The sequence below is a fragment of the Hippoglossus stenolepis genome, chromosome 10, assembly GCF_022539355.2.
Source record: "Hippoglossus stenolepis isolate QCI-W04-F060 chromosome 10, HSTE1.2, whole genome shotgun sequence".
Lineage (NCBI taxonomy): Eukaryota > Metazoa > Chordata > Actinopteri > Pleuronectiformes > Pleuronectidae > Hippoglossus > Hippoglossus stenolepis.
In genome coordinates, this window is record NC_061492.1 from 22,307,845 (window position 1) to 22,327,755 (window position 19,911).

Below are 19,911 nucleotides of genomic sequence, written 5' to 3' on the forward strand. Positions count from 1 at the left end.
TCATATCAAATGTTTGTTATACCTCTGATATCCTGTATATTTATTAGCAGTAACTACTTTATTAACTGTGTTTGGGAGTTATACAATTATACATAGGCAGCCGGACTTGGCTGTGTTTCTTGAATCTTTTCAAAAGACGCCATCCAAAGGGCTTTTTAGTTCTGATAGATGGGTCAACTGTCTGGGTACATATCCCCTCTTTTTTTATTGCTGGGACCCTGACTTCACACCTTTAGCGAGAGATCGTGTAATGGAGCAGGACCTTCAAAATCATCAATTTGTTTCTTAAACTTCAAGACAGAAGACTGGTTTTGAGTGGTTTCCCGTGAGACTGGTTCCTTTCCTCTCGCCCAATTTCAATTGCAGTGATGCTCGAGAATGCCACCTCAACAATAAACTGCACAAACTACCATGTTGTGTGAGTAGCATTTTACAAACAAACCAGATTGCACTGCACCAAAGTACACAAATACTGTCGAGGGACAATGGAAGAATGTCTCTTTTCACTTTTTGCAGTGTGAGCGGGATGAACAAGGCTTTACCTGCAATGCGCGTGGACAGACGAGATGAAATCTCAGATGTTCTGCTGGGCTACCTGACAAAATCTGCTAGCGTCATCACAGAGCAAGGTAGGGCTGCCGCAATGAACTGCACCATGTGGTTGTTTGTGTGAGCTTGTCCATGGGCTGGAAATTTTGACAAATACTGAAACGGGATTGAAAAGAAAACTGGCAATGGACTTGTTTCATGTGTATCAATAAAAAAACATTTCTTGCCAAATGGTTTGCATGCTAACGTTTGTCTACTGGCCTCAGTTTGTAGGCAGGGAATTCAGAGTGATGCCCAATGGCTTGAGGTGAACTTGGGTGGATTTGTTGAGAATAGGAAATACTCTGAACTCAAAGTCTTCAACCTCTCCGTGGTAAGTACTAATTTCCCTCCAAATCATTCTTGATAATAGCAGCGCAATATTCAGAACTCGGAAAGTCTGCACACAAAAGTGGTTTTGCCATGTCCAAGAGAAAAGCAGTTTGTGTTTCCTCTGTTTGTGTCATCAGGAGGCAGTTGTGGTCTCCCTCTCACACCAGATAGAAGGCTGAGCTGATACTGGATCCCGACAGCAGGGCTTTGAGGAATGAGACCACCATTGTAAGGAGGTGTTCAAAAGCTTGAACATGTCCACGATGACAAACAACCGTCAGTTTTCCTGGCTTTTACTCGCATCAACATGCAGGGTAAGATACTTCATTTAAAAATTGCCACCTTTTCCCATTTGGTTGCCCCTGACAAACCGGTCAAATTTTCCTGGGCTCAGAACTGCATGTTTGCAAAGAGCAAAATAGTGGCACAGCTTTGACTAAAAATGATGCATTTCAGCATGTGATTAATGCATTGTTGCAGATAATTGCCCAGTCATGTCCCTCATGCACGAGCACTATGTCCCTACTTGACTTGCTTTCATTTGAGTCAAGCCTGGTAATTGATCCTCTTGAACTGAAAAGTGTATTACCATGCTTCAGAAAAGCATCACCTTGATCTAAACCCAGCTGTACGAGGCACCATCTTGAACCTGACCTTAACAGCCCTTGCTCCGGGATTTAAAGACTTTGAGCCTGAAGACTTCACGCTGTGGTTCCAGGTCAATTTGGCCACTGTGACGGCCAGCCTCCATCCTGGCAGCTTGGTGGTGATCCCGAGCAATATCAGCTGTACATCCTTCGCAGCTATGTAAGACATGATATTTCTGAAGTCCAAAGTCAGACACTTTGGGTTTGCATGATGCCAAACTGTGGCTCTAGACAAGTCACAAACAATTGTTTGTCTCCCTTCAGACTCACTGGTCTTAGGAAACCTTTGGAATCCTTGCCACTACACCGTTCACATGATGTGAGATCAGCCATAGCTTCATTCAAGGAGACTTTCCCACGTACGTTGATACACTTTTTCAGGCAAGCCGACTGTGACCGCTGTAATGATAGCTGCATTGACGCCATGCCTTCATTTCATTTTTTACTCAAACGGAGTTGCGCAATTGCAGAGTCCTTGATGGTAAGTTCATTTTGTATGGGAAGGCTACATGGATTAAAAGAATGAAATCATATTTGGTCAATATGTACAAGACACACCTTTGGCACATGAACATTGTTAAGGAGGTCATGTTACAGTACTTCAAATTTCAGTATTTTTTGCCGCTTGAGTAACAGTTGTGCTTTGCTTGTCTGCAGTGCAAACAGACCTTGGTTGATGGTAAGTTTAAAAAAAGCCATAGACTTCAAGTGTGATGACAATATCACATTCTGAGGGTGCAATATCTCATCCTCAAATTTTGTCTTTTCACAGAGGACCTCATCTGTGCTGCTGTCAATAGGTAGGTGAATCACAGTTTTGTGCAGTAGTGACTTTGGATGGTAAAGTTCCTTTGCATAGCCTAACTAAGATGACAATGGTTATTTTCATTCTTTTCTCAGATCACAACTTTCGACCAAACCTTGTCTATTGGCAATTCCTCTGAAGCCATGTGCAATGTGACTGTATCGCTTTATGCCTGTTCCTCTATAAGTTTATTGAATTTTTTAGAGTAGCTTACCAACATTTGGCTTTCCTTTGTTGCAATCCTGGGCAACATCTTTATAAGCTCTGGTATCGCTTTGTCTAATTTCCTGCCTACTTTTTTTCAAGGCTACACATCTCACACCCAACAACTTGGTGAGACTGGTGTTATGCACACTGGAAAGCAACAGGACATATCCGGTGGAGGCCTGGAGCTTCTCTTCAAAAAGCTTTGACAGTAGACCATGCTCTTGAATCATTTGCTACCATGGTAAATCCAGCCCCACAATTTTCAAGAGAATCTGTGTTTTCTCAGTGGAAAATTTGAGACATAACTCAAAGTGATTTTCCAAACTCAGGCCGGCAACAGCAGCTTCATCCTCGTCAAATGCTCTTGATGCTCTTGGAGAGGTCAGAATTATATTCACCCAGGCACAGCTTCTAGGTGGTGACTTTGCTTCAGCTGGTTCCGCATTCATCCCTTGCAACTCTCCATAATCCTTCCTATTCTGCCTGGCCTTAGAACTGACTGCCAATCATACCAGACTGTGCCAAGCAAATGTGATATATTTCACCAGTGTGAACAGATTGCAGAAGCTCCTGGGTTACCTCTTGTTTAGATGTGTAAAGTGCTTTCTCTCAAATTTTAGCATCCAGGTATTCAGCAACCAAACGCAATCCACGGAGAGAAAAATACAGCAAAGAGTCTACACACACTTTGTCAAACCATTCCTCTCAAGAAATGACTCCTCAGGTAAAGGCAGACACTCAGGCTCATTTTGCTAAAGTCTTGGCCTCAATAGTGGTAGCATTCCACCAATGTCTTTGTTTCTGTCTCTTTTGCAGATCCTGGCTGTGTCTCATCTGTCAATGGTAGTACAGAGTGGCTACAGGCAAACATTGGCGGCTTCTCTAAGTTTGCAACTCTGCACGATTTGCGTGGCCTCAATCCCAATTTCTCCAGCGTGAGTGGAGACTGCTAATGCAGCATTTTCCCCTTGCAAACTGAAACGTCTTCACTATGGTTTTGCAATTGCTGCCGTTTGATTGCATGTTGATTTCCTTTCATAGGCCGAATCGTTGTCGGTCCTCACTCCTGCTCAGGTGGCACAGCTGACGCTGAGCTCAGGAGCATCCAATGACACAGACCAAATCGACCGTGTGTTTGAGCGACTTGAGGAGGGCAATGCTGTGGACAATGTGGCTGAATTCCTCACACAGCTCAGAGCGGAAGAAAAGGTAGGCTACTCCAGCACTAGGGAAAGAAGAAAGAAAATCCTGGGCTTTTAACTCAGCGAAAGGCACTCCTTGGATTTTTGTGTAAACCTCAACAGCAGTTGTAGGGGACCCCATCATATCAAATATTTGTTACATACCTCCCTAGTATCCTGTATGTTGTGCTTGTTAACTACTTGTTAACTGTGTGTTTGGGAGTTGTACAATTGTACATGGGCAACCGGACTTGGCTGTGTTTCTTGAAATCTTTTCAAGCGCCATCCAAAGGGCTTTTTTAGTTCTGATAGATGGGTCAACTGTCTGGTGTTTATATCCCCTCTTTTTTTTATTTAACAGGACCCTGACTTCACACCTTTTGTGAGAGATCGTGTAATGAACAGGACCTTCAAAATCATCAGTCCCCATTTCTTAAACTTCAAGACAGAAGACTGGTTTGAGTGGTTCCACGTGAGACTGGTTCCTTTCCTCGCCAATTTCAGTGCAGTGATGCTCGAGAATGCCACCTCAACAATAAACTGCACAAACTACCATGTTGTGTGAGTAGCATTTTACAACTAAACCAGTTGCACTGCACCAAAGTACACAAATACTGTCGAGGGACAATGGAAGAATGTCTCTTTTCACTTTTTGCAGTGTGAGCGGGATGAACAAGGCTTTACCTGCAATGCGCGTGGACAGACGAGATGAAATCTCAGATGTTCTGCTGGGCTACCTGACAAAATCTGCTAGCGTCATCACAGAGCAAGGTAGGGCTGCCGCAATGAACTGCACCATGTGGTTGTTTGTGTGAGCTTGTCCATGGGCTGGAAATTTTGACAAATACTGAAACGGGATTGAAAAGAAAACTGGCAATGGACTTGTTTCATGTGTATCAATAAAAAAACATTTCTTGCCAAATGGTTTGCATGCTAACGTTTGTCTACTGGCCTCAGTTTGTAGGCAGGGAATTCAGAGTGATGCCCAATGGCTTGAGGTGAACTTGGGTGGATTTGTTGAGAATAGGAAATACTCTGAACTCAAAGTCTTCAACCTCTCCGTGGTAAGTACTAATTTCCCTCCAAATCATTCTTGATAATAGCAGGCATATTCAGACAAGTCTGCACACAAAGTGGTTTGCCAATCCAAGAGAAAAGCAGTTTGTGTTTCCTCTGTTATTGTCATCAGGAGGCAGTTGTGGTCTCCCTCTTTCACCAGACAGAAGGCTGAGCTGATACTGGGTCCCGACAGCGGGGCTTGAGAATGAGACCATTGTAAGGAGGTGTTCAAAGCTTGAACATGTCCACGATGACAAACAACCGTCAGTTTTTCCTGGCTTTTACTGCATCCAACATGCAGGTGAATTGCTTCATTTAAAAATTGCCACCTTTTTCCTACATTTGGTTCCTGACAAACGGGTCATGTCAAATTTTCCCTGGGCTCAGGGCATGTTTGCAAAGGCAAAATAGTGGCACAGCTTTGACTAAAAATGATGCATTTCTGACATGCTTGATTAATGCATTGTTGCAGATAATTGCCCAGTCATGTCCCTCATGCACCGAAGTACTATGTCACCAAACTTGCTTTCGTTTGAGTCAAGCCTGGTAATTGATCCTCTTGAACTGAAAAGTGTATCCTGTCACTTCCAGAAAAACATCACCTTGATCACAAACCCAGCTGTACGAGGCACCATCTTGAACCTGACCTTAACAGCCCTTGCTCCGGGATTTAAAGACTTTGAGCCTGAAGACTTCACGCTGTGGTTCCAGGTCAATTTGGCCACTGTGACGGCCAGCCTCCATCCTGGCAGCTTGGTGGTGATCCCGAGCAATATCAGCTGTACATCCTTCGCAGCTATGTAAGACACGATATTTCTGAAGTCCAAAGTCAGACCTTGGGTTTGCATGATGCCAAACTGTGGCTCTAGACAAGTCACAAACAATTGTTGTCTCCCTTCAGACTCACTGGTCTTAGAGCCTTTGGAATCCTTGCCTACCCGTTCACATGATGAGATCAGCCATAGCTTCATTCAGGAGACTTTCCCACGTGCGTTGATACACTTTTTCAGAGCAAGCGACTGTGACCGCTGTAATGATAGCTGCATTGACGCCATGCCTTCATTTCATTTTTCTCTCAAACAGGTTGCGCAATTGCAGAGTCCTTGATGGTAAGTTCATTTGTATGGGAAGGCTACATGGATTAAAAGAATGAAATCATATTTGGTCAATATGTACAAGACACACCTTTGGCACATGAACATTGTTAAGGAGGTCATGTTACAGTACTTCAAATTTCAGTATTTTTTGCCGCTTGAGTAACAGTTGTGCTTTGCTTGTCTGCAGTGCAAACAGACCTTGGTTGATGGTAAGTTTAAAAAAAGCCATAGACTTCAAGTGTGATGACAATATCACATTCTGAGGGTGCAATATCTCATCCTCAAATTTTGTCTTTTCACAGAGGACCTCATCTGTGCTGCTGTCAATAGGTAGGTGAATCACAGTTTTGTGCAGTAGTGACTTTGGATGGGCAAAGTTCCTTTGCATAGCCTAACTAAGATGACAATGATTTGTTTTCATTCTTTTTCTCAGATCACAACTCGACCAAACCTTGTCTATTGGCAATTCCTCTGAAGCCATGTGCAATGTGACTGTCATCGCGCATGCCTGTTCCTCTGTAAGTTTATTGAATTTTTTTAGAGTAGCTTACCAACATTTGGCTTTCGCTACATTGCAATCCTGAGCAACATCTTTATAAGCTCTGGTATCCTTTGTCTAATTTCCTGCCTACTTTTTTTCAAGGCTACACATCTCACACCCAACAACTTGGTGAGACTGGTGTTATGCACACTGGAAAGCAACAGGACATATCCGGTGGAGGCCTGGAAGCTTCTCTTCCAAAAAGCTTTGACTTCAGTAGACCATGCTCTTGAATCATTTGCTACCATGGTAAATCCAGCCCCACAATTTTCACGAAATCTGTGTTTCTCAGTGGAAAATTTGAGACATAACCAAAGTGATTTTTCCAAACTCAGGCCGGCAACAACAGCTTCCCATCCTCGTCAAATGCTCTTGATGCTCTTGGAGAGGTCAGAATTGCCAACTTCACCCAGGCACAGCTACAGAGTGGTGACTTTGTCAAAAGCTGGTTCCGCACATTGCGTCCCCTTTTGGCCTCTCCATCGTCCAACTTCCTATTCTGCCTGAGCGCCAAGAACTTCAGCTGCCAATCATACCAGACTGTGTAAGCAAATATGTGATATATTTCACCAGTGTAGTTGCAAGCTCCTGGAGTTTACCTCTTGTTTAGATGTGTAAAGTGCTTTCTCTCAAATTTTAGCATCCAGGTATTCAACAGCAAACGCAATCCTGGAGAGAAAAATACAGCAAAGAGTCTACACACACTTTGTAAACCATTCCCTCTCAGAAATGACTCCTCAGGTAAAGGCAGACACTCAGGCTCATTTTGCTAAAGTCTTGGCCTCAATAGTGGTAGCATTCCACCAATGTCTTTGTTTCTGTCTCTTTTGCAGATCCTGGCTGTGTCTCATCTGTCAATGAGTACAGAGTGGCTACAGGCAAACATTGGCGGCTTCTCTAAGTTTGCAACTCTGCACGATTTGCGTGGCCTCAATCCCAATTTCTCCAGCGTGAGTGGAGACTGCTAATGCAACCATTTTCCCTTGCAGGCTGGGCAATCTTCCCACTATGGTTTTGCAATTGCTGCCGTTTGATTGCATGTTGATTTCCTTTCATAGGCCGAATCGTTGTCGGTCCTCACTCCTGCTCAGGTGGCACAGCTGACGCTGAGCTCAGGAGCATCCAATGACACAGACCAAATCGACCGTGTGTTTGAGCGACTTGAGGAGGGCAATGCTGTGGACAATGTGGCTGAATTCCTCACACAGCTCAGAGCGGAAGAAAAGGTAGGCTACTCTTGGCACTAGGGAAAGAAGTCCTGGGCTTTTAACTCCAACCAAAGGCACTCCTTGAGTTTTGTGTAAACCTCAACAGCAGTTGTAGGGGACCCCATCATATCAAATATTTTGTTACATACCTCTGATATCCTGTATGTTGTGCTTGTTAACTACTTGTTAACTGTGTGTTTGGGAGTTGTACAATTGTACATGGGCAACCGGACTTGGCTGTGTTTCTTGAAATCTTTTCAAGCGCCATCCAAAGGGCTTTTTTAGTTCTGATAGATGGGTCAACTGTCTGGTGTTTATATCCCCTCTTTTTTTTATTTAACAGGACCCTGACTTCACACCTTTTGTGAGAGATCGTGTAATGAACAGGACCTTCAAAATCATCAGTCCCCATTTCTTAAACTTCAAGACAGAAGACTGGTTTGAGTGGTTCCACGTGAGACTGGTTCCTTTCCTCGCCAATTTCAGTGCAGTGATGCTCGAGAATGCCACCTCAACAATAAACTGCACAAACTACCATGTTGTGTGAGTAGCATTTTACAAACAAACCAGATTGCACTGCACCAAAGTACACAAATACTGTCGAGGGACAATGGAAGAATGTCTCTTTTCACTTTTTGCAGTGTGAGCGGGATGAACAAGGCTTTACCTGCAATGCGCGTGGACAGACGAGATGAAATCTCAGATGTTCTGCTGGGCTACCTGACAAAATCTGCTAGCGTCATCACAGAGCAAGGTAGGGCTGCCGCAATGAACTGCACCATGTGGTTGTTTGTGTGAGCTTGTCCATGGGCTGGAAATTTTGACAAATACTGGCAGGATTGAAAAGAAAACAGCAATGGACTTTTTCATGTGTATCAATAAAAAAACATTTCTTGCCAAATGGTTTGCATGTAACGTTTGTCTGGCCTGGTTTGTGACAGAATTCAGAGTGATGCCCAATGGCTTAGAGGTGAACTTGGGTGGATTTGTTGAGAATAGGAAATACTCTGAACTCAAAGTCACTTCAACCTCTCCGTGGTAAGTACTAATTTCCCTCAAATCATTCTTGATATGTGGCTAATGTTCAGAACTTCGGAAAGTCTGCACACAAAAGTGGTTTGCCATGTCAAAAGAGAAAAAAGCAGTTTTAATGTTTCCACTCTGTTTTGTGTCATCAGGAAGCGGTTGTGGTCTCCCTCTCACCAGACCAAGGCTGAAGCATTACTGGATACGACAAGCGGGGCTTTGAGAGATGAGACCATTGTAGGAGGTGTTCGCTTGAACATGTCCCCGCGATGACAAACAGCCGTCCAGTTTTTCCTGGCTTTTACTCGCATCAACATGCAGGTGAATGCTTCGTTAAAAATTGCCACCTTTTCCCACATTTGGTTTGCCTGACCATTAAGGTCATGTCAATTTTCCACAGGCTCAGGGCATGTTTGCAAAGGCAAAATAGTGGCACAGCTTTGACTAAAAATGATGCATTTCTGACATGCTTGATTAATGCATTGTTGCAGATAATTGCCCAGTCATGTCCCTCATGCACCGAAGTACTATGTCACCAAACTTGCTTTCGTTTGAGTCAAGCCTGGTAATTGATCCTCTTGAACTGAAAAGTGTATCCTGTCACTTCCAGAAAAACATCACCTTGATCACAAACCCAGCTGTACGAGGCACCATCGCCAGACCTGACCTTAACGGCCTTGCTCCAGGATTTAAGACTTTGGAGCCTGAGACTTCACGCTGTGGTTCCAGGTCAATTTGGCCACTGCGGGCAGCCAGCCTCCATCCTGGCAGCTTGGTAGGTGATCCCGAGCAATATCAGCTGTACATCCTTCGCAGCTATGTAAGACATGATATTTCTGAAGTCCAAAGTCAGACACTTTGGGTTTGCATGATGCCAAACTGTGGCTCTAGACAAGTCACAAACAATTGTTTGTCTCCCTTCAGACTCACTGGTCTTAGGAAACCTTTGGAATCCTTGCCACTACACCGTTCACATGATGTGAGATCAGCCATAGCTTCATTCAAGGAGACTTTCCCACGTACGTTGATACACTTTTTCAGGCAAGCCGACTGTGACCGCTGTAATGATAGCTGCATTGACGCCATGCCTTCATTTCATTTTTCTCTCAAACAGGTTGCGCAATTGCAGAGTCCTTGATGGTAAGTTCATTTGTATGGGAAGGCTACATGGATTAAAAGAATGAAATCATATTTGGTCAATATGTACAAGACACACCTTTGGCACATGAACATTGTTAAGGAGGTCATGTTACAGTACTTCAAATTTCAGTATTTTTTGCCGCTTGAGTAACAGTTGTGCTTTGCTTGTCTGCAGTGCAAACAGACCTTGGTTGATGGTAAGTTTAAAAAAAGCCATAGACTTCAAGTGTATTTAACCCAATATCACATTCTGAGGTGCAATATCTCATCACTCAAATTTTGTCTTCTGAGAGGACCTCATCTGTGCTGCTGTCAATAGGTAGGTGAATCACAGTTTTATTGCAGTAGTGACTTTGGATGGGCAAAAGTTCGCTGCATAGCCTAACTAAGATGACAATGATTTGTTTTCATTCTTTTTCTCAGATCACAACTCGACCAAACCTTGTCTATTGGCAATTCCTCTGAAGCCATGTGCAATGTGACTGTCATCGCGCATGCCTGTTCCTCTGTAAGTTTATTGAATTTTTTTAGAGTAGCTTACCAACATTTGGCTTTCGCTACATTGCAATCCTGAGCAACATCTTTATAAGCTCTGGTATCCTTTGTCTAATTTCCTGCCTACTTTTTTTCAAGGCTACACATCTCACACCCAACAACTTGGTGAGACTGGTGTTATGCACACTGAAAGCAACAGGACGCTATCCGGTGGAGGCCTGGAAGCTTCTCTTCCAAAAAGCTTTGACTTCAGTAGACCATGCTCTTGAATCATTTTGCTACCATGGTAAATCAGCCCCACAATTTTCACGAAATCTGTGTTTCTCAGTGGAAAATTTGAGACATAACCAAAGTGATTTTTCCAAACTCAGGCCGGCAACAACAGCTTCCCATCCTCGTCAAATGCTCTTGATGCTCTTGGAGAGGTCAGAATTGCCAACTTCACCCAGGCACAGCTACAGAGTGGTGACTTTGTCAAAAGCTGGTTCCGCACATTGCGTCCCCTTTTGGCCTCTCCATCGTCCAACTTCCTATTCTGCCTGAGCGCCAAGAACTTCAGCTGCCAATCATACCAGACTGTGTAAGCAAATATGTGATATATTTCACCAGTGTGAACCAGATTGCAGAAGCTCCTGGAGTTTACCTCTTGTTTAGATGTGTAAAGTGCTTTCTCTCAAATTTTAGCATCCAGGTATTCAGCAACCAAACGCAATCCACGGAGAGAAAAATACAGCAAAGAGTCTACACACACTTTGTCAAACCATTCCTCTCAAGAAATGACTCCTCAGGTAAAGGCAGACACTCAGGCTCATTTTGCTAAAGTCTTGGCCTCAATAGTGGTAGCATTCCACCAATGTCTTTGTTTCTGTCTCTTTTGCAGATCCTGGCTGTGTCTCATCTGTCAATGGTAGTACAGAGTGGCTACAGGCAAACATTGGCGGCTTCTCTAAGTTTGCAACTCTGCACGATTTGCGTGGCCTCAATCCCAATTTCTCCAGCGTGAGTGGAGACTGCTAATGCAGCATTTTCCCTTACAAAACTGAAACGTCTTCACTATGGTTTTGCAATTGCTGCCGTTTGATTGCATGTTGATTTCCTTTCATAGGCCGAATCGTTGTCGGTCCTCACTCCTGCTCAGGTGGCACAGCTGACGCTGAGCTCAGGAGCATCCAATGACACAGACCAAATCGACCGTGTGTTTGAGCGACTTGAGGAGGGCAATGCTGTGGACAATGTGGCTGAATTCCTCACACAGCTCAGAGCGGAAGAAAAGGTAGGCTACTCTTGGCACTAGGGAAAGAAAGAAAATCCTGGGCTTTTAACTCAGCAAAGGCACTCCTTGGATTTTTGTGTAAACCTCAACAGCAGTTGTAGGGGACCCCATCATATCAAATATTTTGTTACATACCTCCTAGTATCCTGCATGTTGTGCTTGTTAACTACTTGTTAACTGTGTGTTTGGGAGTTGTACAATTGTACATGGGCAACCGGACTTGGCTGTGTTTCTTGAAATCTTTTCAAGCGCCATCCAAAGGGCTTTTTTAGTTCTGATAGATGGGTCAACTGTCTGGTGTTTATATCCCCTCTTTTTTTTATTTAACAGGACTCACACCTTTTGTGAGAGATCGTGTAATGAACAGGACCTTCAAAATCATCAGTCCCATTTCTTAAACTTCGAGACAGAAGACTGGTTTGAGTGGTTCCGTGAGACTGGTTCCTTTCCTCGCCAATTTCAGTGCAGTGATGCTCGGGAATGCCACCTCAACAATAAACTGCACAAACTACCATGTTGTGTAGTGGCATTTACAACAGGCTTAGATTACTGCACCAAAGTACACAAATACCTTGAGGACAATGGAAGAATGTCTCTTTTCACTTTGCAGTATGAGCGGGATGAACAAGGCTTTACCTGCAATAACGCGTGGACAAGGCAGATGGGAAATCTCAGATGTTCTGCTGGGCTACCTGACAAAATCTGCTAGCGTCATCACAGAGCAAGGTACAGAGGCTGCAATGAACTGCACCATGTGGTTGTTTGTGTGAGCTTGTCCATGGGCTTAGAATTGCAGCCAAATACTGAAGCAGAGTTGAAAAGAAAACTGGCAATGGACTTGTTTCATATTATCAATAAAAAACATTTCTTGCCATTGGTTGCATCATGATTGTCTACTGGCCTCAGTTTGTGACAGGGAATTCAGAGTGATGCCAATGTGAGGTGAACTTGGGTGGATTTGTTGAGAATAGGAAATACTCTGAACTCAAAGTCTTCCAACCTCTCCGTGGTATTACTAATTTCCCTCAAATCATTCTTGATAATAGCAAGCAATATTCAGAACTCGGAAAGTCTGCACACAAAAGTGGTTTGCCATGTCAAGAAGAAGCAGTTTGTGTTTCCTCTGTTTGTGTCATCAGGAGGCAGTTGTGGTCTCCACTCTCACCAGACCAGAAGGCTGACTGATACTGGATCTCGACAGCGGAGCTTCCCGAGAATGAGACCATTGTAAGGAAGTGTTCAAAGCTTGAACATGTCCACGATGACAAACAACTAAATCGATTTTTCCTGGCTTTTACTCGCATCAACATGCAGGTGAGATACTTCATTTAAAAATTGCCACCTTTTTTCCCATTTGGTTGCCTGACAAACCAGGTCATCAAATTTTCCCTGGGCTCAGGGCATGTTTGCAAAGGCAAAATAGTGGCACAGCTTTGACTAAAAATGATGCATTTCTGACATGCTTGATTAATGCATTGTTGCAGATAATTGCCCAGTCATGTCCCTCATGCACCGAAGTACTATGTCACCAAACTTGCTTTCGTTTGAGTCAAGCCTGGTAATTGATCCTCTTGAACTGAAAAGTGTATCCTGTCACTTCCAGAAAAACATCACCTTGATCACAAACCCAGCTGTACGAGGCACCATCTTGAACCTGACCTTAACAGCCCTTGCTCCGGGATTTAAAGACTTTGAGCCTGAAGACTTCACGCTGTGGTTCCAGGTCAATTTGGCCACTGTGACGGCCAGCCTCCATCCTGGCAGCTTGGTGGTGATCCCGAGCAATATCAGCTGTACATCCTTCGCAGCTATGTAAGACATGATATTTCTGAAGTCCAAAGTCAGACACTTTGGGTTTGCATGATGCCAAACTGTGGCTCTAGACAAGTCACAAACAATTGTTTGTCTCCCTTCAGACTCACTGGTCTTAGGAAACCTTTGGAATCCTTGCCACTACACCGTTCACATGATGTGAGATCAGCCATAGCTTCATTCAAGGAGACTTTCCCATACGTTGTTACTTTTTCAGGCAGAAGCCGGCTGCTTGACCGCTGCTAATGATAGCTGCATTGACGCCATGCCTTCATTTCATTTTTCTCTCAAACAGGTTGCGCAATTGCAGAGTCCTTGATGGTAAGTTCATTTGTATGGGAAGGCTACATGGATTAAAAGAATGAAATCATATTTGGTCAATATGTACAAGACACACCTTTGGCACATGAACATTGTTAAGGAGGTCATGTTACAGTACTTCAAATTTCAGTATTTTTTGCCGCTTGAGTAACAGTTGTGCTTTGCTTGTCTGCAGTGCAAACAGACCTTGGTTGATGGTAAGTTTAAAAAAAGCATAGACTTCAAGTGTAGTGACATTATCACGTTACAAAGTTTGTCTGTCCTCAAATTTTGTCTTTTCACAGAGGACCTCATCTGTGCTGCTGTCAATAGGTAGGTGAATCACAGTTTTGTGTGCAGTAGACTTTGGATGGGCAAAGTTCCTTTGCATAGCCTAACTAAGATGACAATGATTTGTTTTCATTCTTTTTCTCAGATCACAACTCGACCAAACCTTGTCTATTGGCAATTCCTCTGAAGCCATGTGCAATGTGACAATATCGCGCATGCCTGTTCCTCTGTAAAGTTTATTAGATTTTTTAAGGCAGCTTACCAACATTTTGGCTCTTCACATTGCAATCCTGAGCAACATCTTTATAAGCTCTGGTATGCTTTGTCTAATTTCCTGCCTGCTTTTTTCAGGCTGCATCCACCCAACAACTTGAGTGAGACTGGTGTTATGCACACTGGAAAGCAACAGGACATATCCGGTGGAGCCTGGAGCTTCTCCTTCAAGCACGACAGTAGACCATGCTCTGCCAGATACATTTATACCATGGTAAATCAGCCCCAATTTTCACGAAATCTGTGTTTCTCAGTGGAAAAGAATTTGAGACTGTCAAAGTGATTTTTCCAAACTCAGGCCCAGCAGCAACAACCCATCCTCGTCAAATGCTCTTGATGCTCTTGGAGAGGTCAGAATTGCCAACTTCACCCAGGCACAGCTACAGAGTGGTGACTTTGTCAAAAGCTGGTTCCGCACATTGCGTCCCCTTTTGGCCTCTCCATCGTCCAACTTCCTATTCTGCCTGAGCGCCAAGAACTTCAGCTGCCAATCATACCAGACTGTGTAAGCAAATATGTGATATATTTCACCAGTGTGAACCAGATTGCAGAAGCTCCTGGAGTTTTACCTCTTGTTTAGATGTGTAAAAGTGCTTTCTCTCAATTTAGCATCCAGGTATTCAGCAATAACGCAATCCACGGAGAAAAATACAGCAAAGTCTACACACACTTTGTCAGCCATTCCTCTCAGAAAGCTCCTCAGGTAAAGGCAGACACTCAGGCTCATTTTGCTAAAGTCTTGGCCTCAATAGTGGTAGCATTCACAAATGTCTTTGTTTCTGTCTCTTTTGCAGATCCTGTGTGTCTCATCTGTGTGTTGGTACAGAGTGGCTACAGGCAAACATTGGCGGCTTCTCTAAGTTGCAACTCTGCACGATTTCGTGGCCTCCAATCCCAATTTCTCAGGCACACATTGAGTGGAGACTGCTAATGCAGCATTTTCCCTTGCAAATAGGCGTCTTCACTATGGTTTTGCAATTGCTGCCGTTTGATTGCATGTTGATTTCCTTTCATAGGCCGAATCGTTGTCGGTCCTCACTCCTGCTCAGGTGGCACAGCTGACGCTGAGCTCAGGAGCATCCAATGACACAGACCAAATCGACCGTGTGTTTGAGCGACTTGAGGAGGGCAATGCTGTGGACAATGTGGCTGAATTCCTCACACAGCTCAGAGCGGAAGAAAAGGTAGGCTACTCTTGGCACTAGGGAAAGAAAGAAAATCCTGGGCTTTTAACTCAGCAAAGGCACTCCTTGGATTTTTGTGTAAACCTCAACAGCAGTTGTAGGGGACCCCATCATATCAAATATTTTGTTACATACCTCCTAGTATCCTGCATGTTGTGCTTGTTAACTACTTGTTAACTGTGTGTTTGGGAGTTGTACAATTGTACATGGGCAACCGGACTTGGCTGTGTTTCTTGAAATCTTTTCAAGCGCCATCAAAGGCTTTTTAGTTCTGATAGATGGGTCAACTGTCTGGTGTTTATATCCCTCTTTTTGTTAACAGGACCCTGACTTCACACCTTTTGAGATGGAGTATGACAGGACTTCAAGTGCCATCAGTCCCGTTTGTGCACGCTTCAAGACAGGAGCTGGTTTGAGTGGTTCCCGTGGTTGGTTCCTTTCCTCGCAATTCAGTGCAGTGATGCTCGAGAATGCCACCTCAACAATAAACTGCACAAACTACCATGTTGTGTGAGTAGCATTTTACAAACAAACCAGATTGCACTGCACCAAAGTACACAAATACTGTCGAGGGACAATGGAAGAATGTCTCTTTTCACTTTTTGCAGTGTGAGCGGGATGAACAAGGCTTTACCTGCAATGCGCGTGGACAGACGAGATGAAATCTCAGATGTTCTGCTGGGCTACCTGACAAAATCTGCTAGCGTCATCACAGAGCAAGGTAGGGCTGCCGCAATGAACTGCACCATGTGGTTGTTTGTGTGAGCTTGTCCATGGGCTGGAAATTTTGACAAATACTGAAACGGGATTGAAAAGAAAACTGGCAATGGACTTGTTTCATGTGTATCAATAAAAAAACATTTCTTGCCAAATGGTTTGCATGCTAACGTTTGTCTACTGGCCTCAGTTTGTAGGCAGGGAATTCAGAGTGATGCCCAATGGCTTGAGGTGAACTTGGGTGGATTTGTTGAGAATAGGAAATACTCTGAACTCAAAGTCTTCAACCTCTCCGTGGTAAGTACTAATTTCCCTCCAAATCATTCTTGATAATAGCAGCGCAATATTCAGAACTCGGAAAGTCTGCACACAAAAGTGGTTTTGCCATGTCCAAGAGAAAAGCAGTTTGTGTTTCCTCTGTTTGTGTCATCAGGAGGCAGTTGTGGTCTCCCTCTCACCAGACCAGAAGGCTGAGCTGATACTGGATCCCGACAGCGGGGCTTTGAGGAATGAGACCATTGTAAGGGAGGTGTTCAAAAGCTTGAACATGTCCCACGATGACAAACAGCTTCGTCAGTTTTTCCTGGCTTTTACTCGCATCAACATGCAGGTGAATGCTTCATTTAAAAATTGCCACCTTTTCCCATTTGGTTGCCTGACAAACAGGTCATGTCAAATTTTCCCTGGGCTCAGGGCATGTTTGCAAAGGCAAAATAGTGGCACAGCTTTGACTAAAAATGATGCATTTCTGACATGCTTGATTAATGCATTGTTGCAGATAATTGCCCAGTCATGTCCCTCATGCACCGAAGTACTATGTCACCAAACTTGCTTTCGTTTGAGTCAAGTACAGTAATTGATCCTCTTAGACTGAAAAATTAACATCTGTCACTTCAGAGAGAAAAAGAAACATCACCTTGATCACAAACCCAGCTGTACGAGGCACCATCTTGAACCTGACCTTAACAGCCCTTGCTCCGGGATTTAAAGACTTTGAGCCTGAAGACTTCACGCTGTGGTTCCAGGTCAATTTGGCCACTGTGACGGCCAGCCTCCATCCTGGCAGCTTGGTGGTGATCCCGAGCAATATCAGCTGTACATCCTTCGCAGCTATGTAAGACATGATATTTCTGAAGTCCAAAGTCAGACACTTTGGGTTTGCATGATGCCAAACTGTGGCTCTAGACAAGTCACAAACAATTGTTTGTCTCCCTTCAGACTCACTGGTCTTAGGAAACCTTTGGAATCCTTGCCACTACACCGTTCACATGATGTGAGATCAGCCATAGCTTCATTCAAGGAGACTTTCCCACGTACGTTGATACACTTTTTCAGGCAAGCCGGCTGAAGCGCTGTAATGATAGCTGCATTGACGCCATGCCTTCATTTTCATTTTCTCTCAAACGGAGTTGCATGATTGCAGAGTCCTTGATGGTAAGTTCATTTGTGGGGAAGGCTACATGGATTAAAGAATGGAAATCATATTTGGTAATATGTACAAGACACACCTTTGGCACATGAACATTTGTTAAGGAGGTCATGTTACAGTACTTAAATTTCAGCTATTTTTGCCGCTTGAGTAACAGTTGTGCTTTGCTTGTCTACGAGTGCAAACAGACCTTGGTTGATGGTAAGTTTAAAGCCATAGACTTCAAGTGTGACAATATCACATTCTGAGGTGCAATATCTCATCCTCAAATTTTTGTCTTTTCTGAAGGACCTCATCTGTGCTGCTGTCAATAGGCTGTTAGGTGGATACCAGTTTTTGTGTGTGGTATTTGGATGGGCAAAGTTCACTTTGCGCCAGCCTAACTAAGATGACAATGATTTGTTTCATTCTTTTCTCAAGATCACAACTCGACCAAACCTTGTCTATTGGCAATTCCTCTGAAGCCATGTGCAATGTGACTGTCATCGCGCATGCCTGTTCCTCTGTAAGTTTATTGAATTTTTTTAGAGTAGCTTACCAACATTTGGCTTTCGCTACATTGCAATCCTGAGCAACATCTTTATAAGCTCTGGTATCCTTTGTCTAATTTCCTGCCTACTTTTTTTCAAGGCTACACATCTCACACCCAACAACTTGGTGAGACTGGTGTTATGCACACTGGAAAGCAACAGGACATATCCGGTGGAGGCCTGGAAGCTTCTCTTCCAAAAAGCTTTGACTTCAGTAGACCATGCTCTTGAATCATTTGCTACCATGGTAAATCCAGCCCCACAATTTTCACGAAATCTGTGTTTCTCAGTGGAAAATTTGAACATGTAAAGTGATTTTTCCAAGCTCAGGCCGGCAACAGCAGCTTCCATCCTCGTCAAATGCTCTTGATGCTCTTGGAGAAGTCCAGGGTCTCAACTTCACCCAGGCACAGCTACAGAGTGGTGACTTTGTCAAAAGCTGGTTCCGCACATTGCGTCCCCTTTTGGCCTCTCCATCGTCCAACTTCCTATTCTGCCTGAGCGCCAAGAACTTCAGCTGCCAATCATACCAGACTGTGTAAGCAAATATGTGATATATTTCACCAGTGTGAACCAGATTGCAGAAGCTCCTGGAGTTTACCTCTTGTTTAGATGTGTAAAGTGCTTTCTCTCAAATTTTAGCAGGTATTCAGCAACCGACGCAATCCACGGAGAGGAAAAATACAGCAAAGTCTACACACACTTTGTCAAACCATTTTCTCTCAAGAAATGACTCCTCAGGTAAAGGCAGACACTCAGGCTCATTTGCTACCAAAGTCTTGGCCTCAATGGTGGTAGCATTCCACCAGTATCTTTGTTTCTGTCTCTTTTGCAGATCCTGGCTCAGCCAATACTCATCTGTCAATGGTAGTACAGAGTGGCTACAGGCAAACATTGGCGGCTTCTCTAAGTTTGCAACTCTGCACGATTTGCGTGGCCTCAATCCCAATTTCTCCAGCGTGAGTGGAGACTGCTAATGCAGCATTTTCCCCTTGCAAACTGAAACGTCTTCACTATGGTTTTGCAATTGCTGCCGTTTGATTGCATGTTGATTTCCTTTCATAGGCCGAATCGTTGTCGGTCCTCACTCCTGCTCAGGTGGCACAGCTGACGCTGAGCTCAGGAGCATCCAATGACACAGACCAAATCGACCGTGTGTTTGAGCGACTTGAGGAGGGCAATGCTGTGGACAATGTGGCTGAATTCCTCACACAGCTCAGAGCGGAAAGGTAGGCTACTCTGCTTTTGGAAAGAAAAAATCCTGGGCTTTTAACTCAGCAAAAGGCACTCATGGATTTTGTGTAAACCTCAACAGCAGTTGTAGGGGACCCCATCATATCAAATATTTGTACATACCTCTAGTATCCTGTATGTTGTGCTTGTTAACTCTTGTTAACTGTGTGTTTAGAGGTGTACAGTGTGCATGGGCAACCGGACTTGGCTGTGTTTCTTGAAGTGCTTTTCCAGCCATCCAAGGAGCTTTTTAGTTCTGATAGATGGGTCAACTGTCTGGTGTTTATATCCCCTCTTTTTTTTATTTAACAGGACCCTGACTTCACACCTTTTGTGAGAGATCGTGTAATGAACAGGACCTTCAAAATCATCAGTCCCCATTTCTTAAACTTCAAGACAGAAGACTGGTTTGAGTGGTTCCACGTGAGACTGGTTCCTTTCCTCGCCAATTTCAGTGCAGTGATGCTCGAGAATGCCACCTCAACAATAAACTGCACAAACTACCATATTTGTATGTAATTTGCGTTTTTACAAACAAACCA

The 19,911-nt window shown here is 43.9% G+C and overlaps 2 protein-coding genes and 1 long non-coding RNA gene across 3 annotated transcripts; all 3 read left to right on the top strand.

The window, feature by feature from the left end:
• Positions 1–1,545: 1,545 nt before the first annotated feature.
• LOC124852618 lies at positions 1,546–11,670 on the top strand. The gene is made up of 11 exons (XM_047341739.1): positions 1,546–1,728; positions 1,833–1,927; positions 5,904–5,929; positions 6,105–6,126; positions 6,220–6,247; positions 6,351–6,435; positions 6,561–6,707; positions 6,794–7,002; positions 11,012–11,115; positions 11,208–11,326; positions 11,433–11,670. The coding sequence occupies exons 3-11, from the start codon at positions 5,927–5,929 to the stop codon at positions 11,619–11,621; spliced, it is 906 nt and encodes a 301-aa protein (XP_047197695.1). The 5' UTR covers positions 1,546–1,728; positions 1,833–1,927; positions 5,904–5,926; the 3' UTR covers positions 11,622–11,670.
• LOC124852620 lies at positions 9,471–10,028 on the top strand. Its single transcript, XR_007033009.1, has 4 exons — positions 9,471–9,512; positions 9,617–9,711; positions 9,807–9,832; positions 10,008–10,028. It is a non-coding gene; the product is annotated as an uncharacterized LOC124852620 (long non-coding RNA).
• Positions 11,671–12,887: 1,217 nt separating the features above from the next.
• LOC124852609 lies at positions 12,888–18,637 on the top strand. The gene is made up of 9 exons (XM_047341722.1): positions 12,888–12,914; positions 13,204–13,412; positions 13,517–13,629; positions 13,708–13,733; positions 13,909–13,930; positions 14,018–14,045; positions 18,027–18,111; positions 18,237–18,383; positions 18,467–18,637. The coding sequence occupies exons 1-9, from the start codon at positions 12,909–12,911 to the stop codon at positions 18,635–18,637; spliced, it is 807 nt and encodes a 268-aa protein (XP_047197678.1). The 5' UTR covers positions 12,888–12,908.
• The last annotated feature ends 1,274 nt before the right edge of the window (positions 18,638–19,911 follow it).

Bases quoted from the DNA above. Each gene is read 5' to 3' on its own strand.
- LOC124852618 (XM_047341739.1), top strand. The intron at 6,436-6,560 runs GTAAGTTTATTG...CTTTTTTTCAAG, and splicing joins TCGCGCATGCCTGTTCCTCT to GCTACACATCTCACACCCAA. The intron at 11,116-11,207 runs GTAAAGGCAGAC...TCTCTTTTGCAG, and splicing joins CTCAAGAAATGACTCCTCAG to ATCCTGGCTGTGTCTCATCT.
- LOC124852609 (XM_047341722.1), top strand. The intron at 13,931-14,017 runs GTAAGTTTAAAA...GTCTTTTCACAG, and splicing joins CAAACAGACCTTGGTTGATG to AGGACCTCATCTGTGCTGCT. The intron at 18,112-18,236 runs GTAAGTTTATTG...CTTTTTTTCAAG, and splicing joins TCGCGCATGCCTGTTCCTCT to GCTACACATCTCACACCCAA.